Below are 12,906 nucleotides of genomic sequence, written 5' to 3' on the forward strand. Positions count from 1 at the left end.
ATTTGGCTTTTGTGAGGGATGTTAGTGCAGAGACTCCTGTCATTGATTCTGTTTCGGTGGTACGTGATTTACCGGATGTGTTTCCTGCAGACCTGCCGGGCATGCCGCCTGACAGGGATATTGACTTCGGTATCGATTGGTGCCGGGCACTCAGCCCATTTCTATTCCATTGTATCATATGTCACTAGCGAAGTTGAAGGAATTGAAAGAACAGCTTCAGGAACTCCTTGATAAGGGGTTTATTCGGCCTAGTGTGTCACTTTGGGGTGCATCGATTCTATTTGTGAAGAAGAAGGATGGTTCCATGAGAATGTGTATTGATTACATGCAGTTGAACAAGGTCACCGTCAAGAACAAGTATCCTTTGCCTTGTATTGATGATTTATTCGACCAGCTTCAGGGAGCGAGGGTGTTCTCCAAGATTGATTTGAGGTCCAGTTATCACCAGCTGAAGATTCGGGATTCAGATATTCTTAAGACAGCTTTCAGGACCCGATATGGCCATTATGAGTTCTTGGTGATGTCTTTTGGGCTGACCAATTCCCCAACAACATTAATGCATTTGATGAACAGTGTATTCCAACCCTATTTGGACTCATTCGTTGTTGTATTTATTGATGACATCCTGGTGTACTCTCATAGCCAGGAGGAGCACGCTCAGTATTTGAGGATTGTATTACAAAGATTGAGGGAGGAGAAGCTTTATGAAAAGTTCTCCAAGTGCGAGTTTTGGCTCAGTTTAGTAGCATTCTTGGGACACGTGGTGTCCGGTGAGGGTATTGAGGTGGATCTGAAGAAGATATAGGCGGTGCAGTGTTGGCCTAGACCGTCCTCAGCCACAAAGATTAGGAGCTTCCTTGGTTTGGCGGGTTATTACCGTCGCTTTGTGGAGGGATTTTCATCTATTGCATCGCCCTTGACCAAATTGACCCAAAAGGGTGCTCCATTCAGGTGGTCGGATGAGTGTGAGAAGAGCTTTCAGAAGCTCAAGACTGTCATGACCACAACTCCAGTGTTAGTTCTGCCATCAGTTTCAGGTTCTTACACTGTATATTGTGATGCCTCGAGGATAGGCATTGGATGTGTCCTGATACAGGAAGGTAGGGTGATTGCCTATGCCTCGCGCCAGTTGAAAACCCATGAGAAGAACTATCCTGTCCATGATCTTGAGTTATCATCCATTGTTCACGCCTTGAAGATTTGGCGCCATTATTTATATGGGGTTCATTGTGAGATCTTTACTGATCATTGGAGTTTGCAGTATCTGTTGAAATAGAAGGATCTTAATTTGCGTCAGCGGAGATGGTTGGAGCTTATTAAGGACTATGATATCACTATTTTGTACCACGCGGGGAAGGACAATGTGGTGGCCGATGCTTTGAGTCGCCGGGCAGAGAGTTTAAGGAGCTTAGCATACCTTCCAGCAGCAGAGAGACATTTGGCCTTGGATGTTCAGGCCTTAGCGGGCCAGCTTGTGAGATTGGATATTTCGGAGCCTAGTCGGGTATTGGCTTGTGTGGACTCCAGGTCTTCTCTTTATGACCGTATCAGGGGGCGTCAATATGATGACCCCCACTTGATCGTTCTTCAAGACAGGGTTCGGAGAGGTGATGCTAGGGATGTGACTATTGGTGATGACGGCGTGTTGAGGATGCAGGGCCGGATTTATGTGCCTAATGTAGATGGGCTTCGGGAGTTGATTCTTGAGGAGGCCCACAGCTCGCGGTATTCCATCCATCCGGGTGTCGCGAAGATGTACCAGGATTTGAGGCAACACTATTGGTGGAGGCGAATGAATAAGGATATAGTTGGGTTTATGGCTTGGTGTCTCAACTGTCAGCAGGTTAAGTATGAGCATCAGAGACCGGGTGGCTTGCTCCAGAGATTAGAGATCCCAGAGTGGAAGTGGGAGCGGATCACCATGGACTTTGTAGTTGGGCTCCCACGGACTTCGAGGAAGTTTGATGCTATTTGGGTTATTGTGGATCGGCTGACCAAGTCTGCGCACTTTATTCCAGTTGGTACTACTTACTCTTCAGAGCGGTTGGCTGAGATTTATATCCGAGAGATTGTTCGCCTGCATGGTGTTCCAGTTTCCATCATTTCAGATAGGGGCACTCAGTTAACATCGCAGTTTTGGAGGAGACTTTGGGGGTTCATGGGACCCGTTTCTGCCACTCGCGGAGTTTGCATATAACAACAGTTATCAGTCGAGTATTCAGATGGCTCCGTATGAGGCTTTATATGGGAGGAGGTGTAGATCTCCGGTTGGATGGTTTGAGCCGGGTGAGGCTAGGCTCTTGGGTACAGACTTGGTCCAGCATGCATTAGATAAGGTGAAATTAATTCAGGAGCGGCTTCGCACGGCGCAGTCTAGGTAGAAGAGCTATGCGGATAGGAAGGTCCGTAATGTATCTTTCATGGTTGGGGAGAAGGTTTTGCTGAAGGTATCACCCATGAAGGGTGTTGTGAGGTTTGGGAAGAGGGGCAAGTTGAGCCCCCGGTTCATTGGGCCTTTTGAGGTGCTTTAGAGGATAGGGGAGGTGTCTTATAAGCTTTCCTTGCCACCCAGCTTGTCGAGTGTGCATCCAGTGTTTCATGTTTCCATGCTCCAGAAGTATATTGGAGATTCGTCCCATGTTTTTAACTTCAGCACGGTTCAGTTGGATGGTGATATGACTTATGATGTGGAGCCGGTGGCCATTTTGGATCGGCAGGTTCGAAAGGTTGAGGTCAAAGGATATAACTTCAGTAAAGGTGTAGTGGAGAGATCAGCCTATGGAGGAGGCTACCTGGGATACCGAGCGGGAGATGCGGAGCAGATATCCATGCCTATTCGAGACTCGAGGAATGTTTCTAGACCCGTTCGAGAACGAACGGTTATTTAAGAGGGGGAGGATGTAACGACCCGGCCAGTTGTTTCGGGAGTTATAGCCCCGTTTCCCCCTTTTATGTTTCCTTTATTCTCTTAAGCTATATTATGATATGCCGGGTTAGTTGGTTCGGGTCCGGAGTGGTTTCAGAGTGGAATGAGATACTTAGTCTCTTATTTAGAACCTTAAGTTGGAAAAGTCAATTGGATGTTGACCTATATGTAAACGATCTCGGATTTGAATTCTAATGGTTCCATTAGCTCCGTTAGGTGATTTTGGTCTTAGGAGTGCGTCCGGAATGTGATTTGGAGGTCCGGAGTGGAATTAGGTTTGAATTGGTGAAAGTTAAAAATTTGGCGATTTTTGTCGGCACTGGAAAATTTGATATTGGGGTCGGAATGGAATTTTGGAAGTTGGAATAGGTTCGTAGTTCATTTGTGACGTGTGTGCAAAATTTTAGGTCATTCGGACGTGGTTTGGTTGGTTTCGGTATCGGTTGCCGAATTTGAAAATTTAGAAATTCTTAGGCTTGAATCCGAGGGTAATTTGGTGTTTTGATGTTGTTTTGAGTGATTCGAAGGTTCGACTAAGTTTGTATGTTGATATATGACTTGTAGGTATTTTTGGTTGAGGTCCCGAGGGCGTTGGGGTGATTCCGGGTGGTTAGCGGGTTTGTCAAAGTTGGAAAATGCAGTTGAAGCTGCTGCTTCTGCTATTTCCTCACCTGCGGAAGGAAGAGTCGCAGGTGCGAGGTCGCTGGTGCGTTTGGGGAAGCCGCAGATGCTGAAGTGGAAGGTCAAGGCTGGGAATGCAGGTGCGAAGAATTGGCCGCATCTGCGAGCCCGCAGGTGCGAGACCTGGGGCGCAGATGCGGAAGAAGGCTAGCTTCGCAGATGCGGCGCACCACGCGCAGGTATGCAAGCGCAGATGCGACAGGTTTGCCGCAGATGCGAAACCTGGTCGTTTAAGTAACTTGTGCAGGTGCGGTTGTTGGGACCGCAGGTGCGGTCGCGCGGGTGCGAGTAAAAGGCCTCAGGTGCGAGAAGCCTGAGCAGAAGGTAAATATTGCACACTTCACGAATTTTGGTGCATTCTTCACCATTTCTATTTGGTTTTGGAGCTTTTGGGAGAGATTTAAAGAGGGAATCAAGGGGGTTTTCATTAAGGTAAGTTACTTGAGCCCTAATAATCGTACATATGGTGATTTCCCGTTGTTTAATCATGTAATTAGTAAAAATGAGGGGTTAGGGTTTGGAATTTTTGGAGAAGTAATTTAAAGATTTGAAGGATCAAACGATGTCGGATTTTGATGAATTTTGTATGGTTAGACTCGTGAGTGAATTGGCTTTCTAGTTTTGTAAATTTTGTCAGATTTCGAGACGTGAGCCCGGGGTCCGGGTTTGAGCCAATTTCGGGTTTCGGTCTAATTTTATAGTTTTTCTTGTGGAATTCATTCCATTAGCATATATTGATGGTATTGTACTGATTGTGAATAGATTCAGAGCATTTTGAGGCCGATTCCAGAGGCAAGAGCATTGCGGGGTAGAGATTTGACCGGGTTGAGGTAAGTAATGATTGTAAATCTAGTCCTGAGGGTATGAAACCCTAAATTTTGTATCATTCTACTATTTTGAGGTGACGCACATGCTAGGTGACGGGCGTGTGGGCATGCATCATTGGGGATTTGTGACTTGGTCCGTCCTGTAGCAGCTGTAAAGTTACATATTTTGTTGAAACTATATGATACTTATATGTTTTAAAAAGAGTTTCTGTAAATTGGGCTGAATGTCATGTTTCGGCCTTGTGCCAGTGCTTTTTGGACCCTTAGGGGCCTTTTCTTACTATCCTCTCACTGTTTTATATTGAAAATCTATACTCAGTCATGGTTATACTTGTTTACTACATAACTCAGTTTTATGACTCTATTTTGATGCATATAAATATTGTTTTGGGCCGAATGCCCTGTTTTTACTGAAATGCCCGAGTGCCTTGAGAGGCTTATGACTGAGTGAGGCCGAGGGCCTGATTTGTGAGGATATTTATGGGACCGGGTTGCACGCCGCAACATGTTTGATATAGGCCGAGGGCCTGAGTGATTATGCCATGATTTGGCTTGATATAGCGTTTGGGCTGAAGGAGCCCCTCCGGAGTCTGTACACACCCCCAGTGAGCGCACGTACTTACTGAGTACGAGTGCTGAGTGACTGGGAGGCATGAGTGATTGTGAGGTATGCCCGAGTGGAAAGAGTGATTGTGAGGTATGCCCGAGTGGCAAGAGTGATTGTGAGGTTTGCCCGAGGGGTTGTATATGAGTGATGTTTTGCCCGAGAGGCTGTTTACGATTTCATCACTTTGCTCACCTTTGCATTTTTCCTCTGTTTGAAAACTATTGAAAAATATCCTTAAATGAATTTTTTTACTGGAACTGGGTTTAAATGGGATATTTTGATTGAAATCCTTATTTTAAAAGCATGAGGTATTTTACTGAGATTTCATGACATGAACATTATATGCTTTATTGCTCGTCACTATTGCTCAGTTTTTATTTATTGTTGTTACTTACTGAGTTGGCGTACTCACGTTACTCCCTGCACCTTGTGTGCAGATCCAGGTGTAGCTGGACACGGTAGCGGTTGTTGATTATTCTGGTTGCAGATTTTCCCGGAGATAGCAAGGTAGTTGTTTGGCGATCGCAGCCCCTGCTCTTCTCGCTCTTATCTTTATCTAGTTGTATTTAGCTATTTTTCAGGCTGAGTTAGCCTTGATATTGTTAGACAGATTGTAGTAGATGGTCATGACTAGTGACATCTCGATGTCGGGCTTTTATTTCCTCATTGTTTTTTGATTTGAACTCCTTTACGAAGGTTTTTATGTTAAATGGCCTTGAAATTTATCCTTAAAATAAAAATATCGTTTTGTTTTGGAAATGAGTCGGCTTACCTAGTTCCACGATACGCGCCATCACGACAGGGTTAGGTTGGGTCGTGATAGTTGACGTTTTGGAATAAATTTTAAGTCGACGTATTATTATCCGGAATTATTTTCGGTGAATTGTAATGAAGTTATACAATTAATTTGGTTAGATTTGAGCGGTCCGGAGGTCAATTCAAGCATGAAAACGATTTTGAAATATCGGCATAACTTCAAAAAGGTAAGTGTCTTGCTTAACCTCGAGTGGGGGAATTACACCTTAGGCATCGAGTCTTATGTGCCATTTGTGAAATATGAAAAACCATGTATGCGAGGTGACGAATACGTACTCGGGCTTATATGTGCAAATTTTATTAGATTAAAGTCTCAGACATTATTGTGTAGTAAATTAGGTAAACATGGATAATTATTAAAGCATATGTTTTTCATGCCTAAATCCTTGTTGTTGAATTTATTTTTATATGACAATTTGATGTGATTGTTACTTGAAATATTTATGAAATTTCGTGAGAACTGTTGGTTTAATATTTCTTGGAAATTAATTTTAATAAGAATTTTTCCTATGCAAATGATTAATTAAATGAACTTAAGAAGAGGTGTTAATATAATTATCTAGATCTGAATTAATGAAGGCGTGACCTATGTTGATTATCTTTCTAACTCGGTCGATTGTTTTTGAGGTTTTATATATACATTGTGTGGGCCTTGGGCTATTGGTTATAAAATTAATTGATTTTGTTATATCCTTGGAATTTGTTGTGGTCATTGAGCAAACTGTAATGTGAATTGGCTTTGTTATGTTGCCATGATAATTTGTCGTGTAAATTATTGTGTTGTGTGAGTTATTATTTTGATGAGGTAAGAGTGACATTTCACAATTGATGTTATGTGGGTATAAGGTTGGAATTTCACTGTTGTTGCGTGTGTTGGAATATTGTCTGGACGGAGCGATAAGGGCGGCTATAAGAGCGATAAGGGTGGCAATATGAGCGATAAGTGTGGCTATTAATATTGTCTGGGCGGAGCGATAAAGGTGGCTATAAGAGCCATAAGGGTGGCAATAGGAGTGATAAGGGTGGCTATTGTCAGGGACGATATGTGATGATATGAAGTTGTGGTGTTGGTGATTTTCATATGATATTGTGATTTTTTTGTGTTTATTTTTATACCTTGTACAAATTGTCTTATTGTTGGTAAATTGATAGTAATCTGATTTATGTTGAAATTGGGAGTCTGTAGCTATTGCCAGGTGGATTATAAAATGAAAAGTGGGCACGAGGTGCTGTGAGTAAATAATGAGGATATTAGCACGTGAATTGTCCGTGCAATTGTGATATGAAATGAGGGAACGAGTTACCGGGGAAATAATATGATTTAACGATAGGCACGAAGTACCATGGAAATATGAAAAATAGGCCGAGACCCGTGTTTACGAAAAATATAAAAGTGGGCTGAGACCCGTATAATTTATGATTTTGAAATGAGGTGTCACATGGTAACTTTTTGATTTGAAAGAATTATATTCAAAATATTTATTTAGAGGGATTTTTATTTATAAAGTATTATATGAAAGAATTATATTTGAAAGATAATTATTTGAGAAAAACTATATTGAAAGAGAGTTATTTGGAAGAATTATATGTGAAGGATATTTATTTGAAAAACTTGAATTAATTGTGCGTACATGTATTTATTAATTGTTGAGTAATATTTATGGTATTCTGCTGTCTTGCTGTGTATATCATTGGTTATTTTATTCTACCCTTATTGTTATGTGTTTCCTATTATTTTGTATATTATATTGCACATGCTATTAGACTAGTGAGTGTCTTGACTGTATCTCGTCTCTACTCCACTGAGGTTAGTATTGATACTTACTGGGTACCGATCGTGGTGTACTCATACTACACTTCTACACATCTTTGTGCAGAGCCAGATATTGGAGATATCGGACTTGAGTAGAGTTAAAGCGTGATCATAAGGATTCAAGGTAGAGCTGCTTGATCGTCGCAGTCTCTTGGAGTCTTTTTCATTTTATTGTACTGTTAATTTGAAATCCAACAGTATTGTATATTCGGTCCTCGTGACCATTTCATGTATTCAGTTAAAGTTCGTGACTTAGTACTACCAGTCTTGGGAGGTTGTATGTTTATATTTGTTCCGCTGTTAGTTTTGATTACTTATTTAATTCAAAAAAAATGGCTTTAAAATGTAATTGAAATTGGCTTACTTAGTCTTAGAAACTAGGTGTCATCACGACGCGTGTGGTGGGATTTTGGGTTGTTGCACCTCTTTTTCTTCTCTTTTGTCTTCTTTATATGGGACATATCCCTAGTAAACCCTAATAGTACATGTGCGAAGAATATTTTTCAGAATATTCCCTCTATTATTCTATTCTAAAAAATAGCTGTTACAACTCTTTCCGCGGATTTCATACTCGACCATTGTAAGCGTCCTAACTCCGAGTTTCGCCATTTCCTGATTGAACTCGACTGATTCTTCCCTCAATACTTCCTTTCCATAAATGTTTCATGATAGATTTCGACCTATACAAGTTTATGAAGTAGAAATCATCATAACCTATTCGGAATCGGATTAGAAGCAAAGAAAAAGCATTCAAGTAGAAATTGTATTACGTACTAGAATTTTGCTATAATACCAATCTATCATGTGTGTACAAAATAGGAATATTAGAATATCTGCAAGTTTAACTTGAACTTTGTTGAATATACATATATAATTTAGATTTGGGTGAATGATACAGTTACTCGCAAAAATAAAACTATTTACCCTTACCTAACTATTTATTTTTCTATCCATCAAACTAATTACATTTTCTACCCATAGTAGTTTTTGTGGGGAATTTTCTCTTGTTTCTCCAATTTTTTTTTATTTCTATGCTTCTTTTATTTTTTTATTTTTTTCTTTATTTTCTCCTTTTCTTCTTATTTTTTTCTTTTTTCTCTTTTATTCATTTATTCTTGTCCCAATCGTATTATTGTTATTTTTACCATAACTTATTTCACACTCAAATTTGATTCCTTATTTTTTTTTCTTGTTCCTTTTCTAATTCCACGTGATTGCCATGCAAACCTTGATCTCCTTCCCTACAAATATCAGTACACACTCTATCATTAGCAGTAACACAACCAGTTATGGAGCAAGAAAACATAATCTACGACCGCCAAATCTCCATATATACTATTTAGAATAGAAATGATAATAAAATATTAAAAAATATAATAAAAATATAAGTAACAAAAAAGACTTCTAGTATCATATGATACCATTATGGTATACATGTATACCAACAGAGTAAAATTGTAACGAAATAACTACAACCTCAACAAACCAATTTAAGCATTTCAAGTTTCAAGGTCCTTTAATAGTGAATTTTATTTTTATTATAATAAATCTCTGAAAAATTAAACTTGTGTAAGTAAAAAATATAATAACATATGATAATTTAAGCTAACAAAATGACAAGCTAAAAATACTTTATGATGCAATACTAGAAGCTAATAAAAATTAGAATAAAAATCTCAAAAAATCGTAAATTATATATTCATTCCGGTCCTCAATCTCAAGAAGCAATGAAAACTACAGAATTTTCAAACTTTTATTAATAAAAAATAGCTCTACGGAATTTTTTTATTTTAAAAAAGGAACAAAAAACTTCAAAGAAGGTGTTCAAATCTAATAACAATCACGCCACAAACTAATTAAAGGTCAGTTTGAGAAAGATTATTTGGACACCCAATCAAATAAAGGTAAAAGGGATAAGGAAAAACAGTTATGGGTAGTCGGGTAATATTTTTAGTTCAAATGTGTATAAATTGTAAAAAAGTTTTAGATGGGTAAACACGGGTAAATATTTTAGTTTTCTTAGGTAGTTAGCATAAATTGCTCTTTAGATTTTTGGACGACAAATTTAAATGAACTCATAGAATTGGTTTAAATCCATACGTTCATGTGCTGTAAGCATGTAACATTGAGACTTAGGGGTCGTTTGGTACGAGGTATAAGAAGGTATAGTGCTGGTATAAAAATTTAATACCATATTAATATATTGTTTGGTTAGCAAACCTGGTATAAGTTATCCCGAGATTATAATTAGTACCGGGATAACTTATATTTTATAGAGGGTGGGGTAATTAGTGTCGGGATAACTTATACCTTCTTGTTAGAAATTATGAAATTGTCATTTTTAATATAACATACCAAATAGTAAATAAAAAATAATATTAAAATAACTAATCTCATCATAACTTATTCCGATATAAGCATTATTCAAACCAAACGATCCCTTAATATATAATTTCTACCCTACTATATTGCTATCACTAGAGATATAAGTTGTCAATATTTCTGCTGTGTAACAGTTGAGAGCCGACACAAGGCCCCAAGGTCGGAAGCAAACAAAATGAGAGATGCACGTTTTTCCATCATTCACTCCCTTACAACGTGGACAAATCCTAACCATTCACGTGTCAACAACAGAATGGTCAACATGACAGCCTCCGTCCACTTCCCCGAGAGCTTATATAGAGACCAAAACGCTAAACCATTAGCGTTGGTAATAATAAAAGCCCCATTTTCAAGTACCAAAAGATCATATCAATTTCACCTAAAGAATCTAAAAACTTTTGTAGCCTACCAAAGTGGAAAGCCAAAAAAGAAATGTCACCTGAGAAATTCAAAGCAGCTAATGAGTTGCCGGAAACCGAAATCTCTGGCCTCTATTTCAAGGAAACTGAGCTCACCCTCAGCTTACCCGGCGAATCACGAAAGCAAATCTCCGGCACAAAACGTGGAATCTCCGACGCTATGGAATTAAGCCTAGGAAGTTCTACTTCTGAAGATCATCACTCTAAAAATGAAATCTCTACTGGAACTAAACCTCCAGCAAAGTAAGTCCTCTAAACTAAATTTTTAATTTCAATACTTACGCTTCTAGCATTGACAAAATTAAATAGGTTAAATAATTATTAACACCGTGTACTAGATTTTTGCGAAATTTAAATTGAATTTATGAAAATAGGGCACAAGTAGTGGGATGGCCACCTGTGAGATCATACAGGAAAAACATGATAGACAAGTGCAAGTACGTGAAAGTGGCAGTAGATGGAGCTCCTTACTTGAGAAAAGTAGATTTGGAGATCTACGACAGTTACCAAAAGCTGTTAAATGCTCTACAAAACATGTTTACTTGCCTAACTATCTGTAAGCACACAATTCCGTTTCCACTTTAATCTGTCGTTGTATTTATAATATTTGAATCATGATGTTAATTGTGAAATTAAATGGTAATTCAGGTAATTTTCAAAGCCAAAGTAAGCTTATGGACATTACAAATGGTGTGGAATATGTACCAACCTATGAAGATAAAGATGGAGACTGGATGCTTGTTGGAGATGTTCCTTGGAAGTATGTTAATTTTACCATCTCATTTCTCACAAAAAAAAATCATATAACTATAATTTTTTTCACTAAAGTCATATAACTTTATTTTTCACACAAAAATCATAAAACATTCACTAACTCGCACAAAAATCATAATGGTCGAAAAATAAAATTTTTGGTAGTATTTTCTTATTTTACGTTTTTTTTTTATTTTTTATTTTCAGTCTAATAAATAATTACCCAATTAAAATAGAAGAAATATGAGTATGTTTTTAGCCGCTTCTAAAAATAATAGCCGATATATATATACACACACACATACATATAACATACATATTATATATATATTTTGGCTATCAAATGCAATTAGTTTCGGCCGATCAGTTACTTTTATATTTTTTCTTTAAAATAGAAATAACCCAACCGAACCTAACCCAATATCCATATATGTAAGTTAAAATAATACTAAAAGTGAATCCCCCCATAAAAAATTTAGTTTGCATGCATGAGATTCTGACAAAAAAAATAAAGAAATAAAATGTATAATTAGAGAGTACTTGAAATAAAAATGCTATTAATTTGAATAAAAATCTCGGAAAGAAAAATATAATACAGAAGTATCATATTTTTGAAGGATTTACTATTCACTTTTAGTATTATTTTAATTTTTATATATATGAGTATTGGGTTGGGGACTAGTTCGGGTTGAGTCATTCCTATTTTAATTGGGTAATTATTTATTAGACTGAAAATTAAAAAAAACGTGAAATAAGAAAGTACTACCGAAAAATTTATTTTTTTCGACAACTATTATTTTTGTATGAGTTAGTGAAAGTTTTATGATTTTTGTGTGAGAAAACAAAGTTATATGACTTTGGTGAAAAAAAAGTCATAGTTATATGACCATTTGTAAAATTTATCACGTGATCGTTCTTCTTAATTCTTAAATATGTTATTGCATAAGAGTTAAAAATGGAAACTTATATTCCTTTTCTTTTTCCAGAATGTTTGTTGATACTTGTAAGAGAATCAGGTTGATGAAGAGCTCGGAAGCCATTGGATTGGGTAATCTAATTAAATGTCTTTCTTCTTTAATAAATTCATTACTTCCTCCTATATAGAATAGTTTCTATGATTAAGCTATTGTACTAAAAATTGTTTTTGTTAATTGTTTGTGTAGCTCCGAGGACACCCGTGAAATGCTCGAGTACAAGCTAAACAAAGAAGCTCTTCTCATCCTTTAGTCCAAAGATAACTGCATGTACAGATATTCGAGGAAAATAGGACAAGTAATGCACGGATGTTAGGCAATTACTTAAATATATTTTGTACTATATATCGACACTTCCCCTGTCGAGAGAAGATAATTATTTTCATTATTACTGTATTTGGGCGTCTAATTATATATAGTAGTAGTACTTTATGTTGTCATAATTTGTAGATCTTATCATAGAATAAAGCCACGGTAAAAAAAAGAGAGAAAAAGAAACCTTTTGTAATCTGTTATGGTATGTGCAAAAATGATGAAATAGAATCAACATATCTACGTCCTTTAGAGAGCGACAGGGAAATGATATTTCCTTTGATCAATTGATTTCATTGATATGTTGAAACTCAAATATTGATATGACAATACGTGGAAAGTGAGCTCATATTTGCTAAGATCTTTGAGAATCATGACATTCCCTGCAAATTGCAA

The 12,906-nt window shown here is 37.6% G+C and overlaps 1 protein-coding gene across 1 annotated transcript; it reads left to right on the top strand.

The window, feature by feature from the left end:
• Positions 1 to 10,378: 10,378 nt before the first annotated feature.
• LOC104104598 (auxin-responsive protein IAA17-like) lies at positions 10,379 to 12,641 on the top strand. The gene is made up of 5 exons (XM_033658286.2): positions 10,379 to 10,714; positions 10,846 to 11,027; positions 11,120 to 11,231; positions 12,211 to 12,272; positions 12,388 to 12,641. The coding sequence occupies exons 1-5, from the start codon at positions 10,485 to 10,487 to the stop codon at positions 12,423 to 12,425; spliced, it is 624 nt and encodes a 207-aa protein (XP_033514177.1). The 5' UTR covers positions 10,379 to 10,484; the 3' UTR covers positions 12,426 to 12,641.
• Positions 12,642 to 12,906: the final 265 nt, after the last annotated feature.

The sequence above is a fragment of the Nicotiana tomentosiformis genome, chromosome 3 (assembly GCF_000390325.3).
Source record: "Nicotiana tomentosiformis chromosome 3, ASM39032v3, whole genome shotgun sequence".
Classification (NCBI taxonomy): domain Eukaryota; kingdom Viridiplantae; phylum Streptophyta; class Magnoliopsida; order Solanales; family Solanaceae; genus Nicotiana; species Nicotiana tomentosiformis.

What these genes read in the sequence shown, in the direction of transcription:
- LOC104104598 (XM_033658286.2), top strand. Translation starts at nt 10,485, where the DNA reads ATGTCACCTGAGAAATTCAAAGCAGCTAATGAGTTGCCGGAAACCGAA. An exon ending in GGAACTAAACCTCCAGCAAA is followed by an intron (nt 10,715 to 10,845) that starts GTAAGTCCTCTA and finishes TTATGAAAATAG; the next exon opens with GGCACAAGTAGTGGGATGGC. An exon ending in GTTTACTTGCCTAACTATCT is followed by an intron (nt 11,028 to 11,119) that starts GTAAGCACACAA and finishes ATGGTAATTCAG; the next exon opens with GTAATTTTCAAAGCCAAAGT.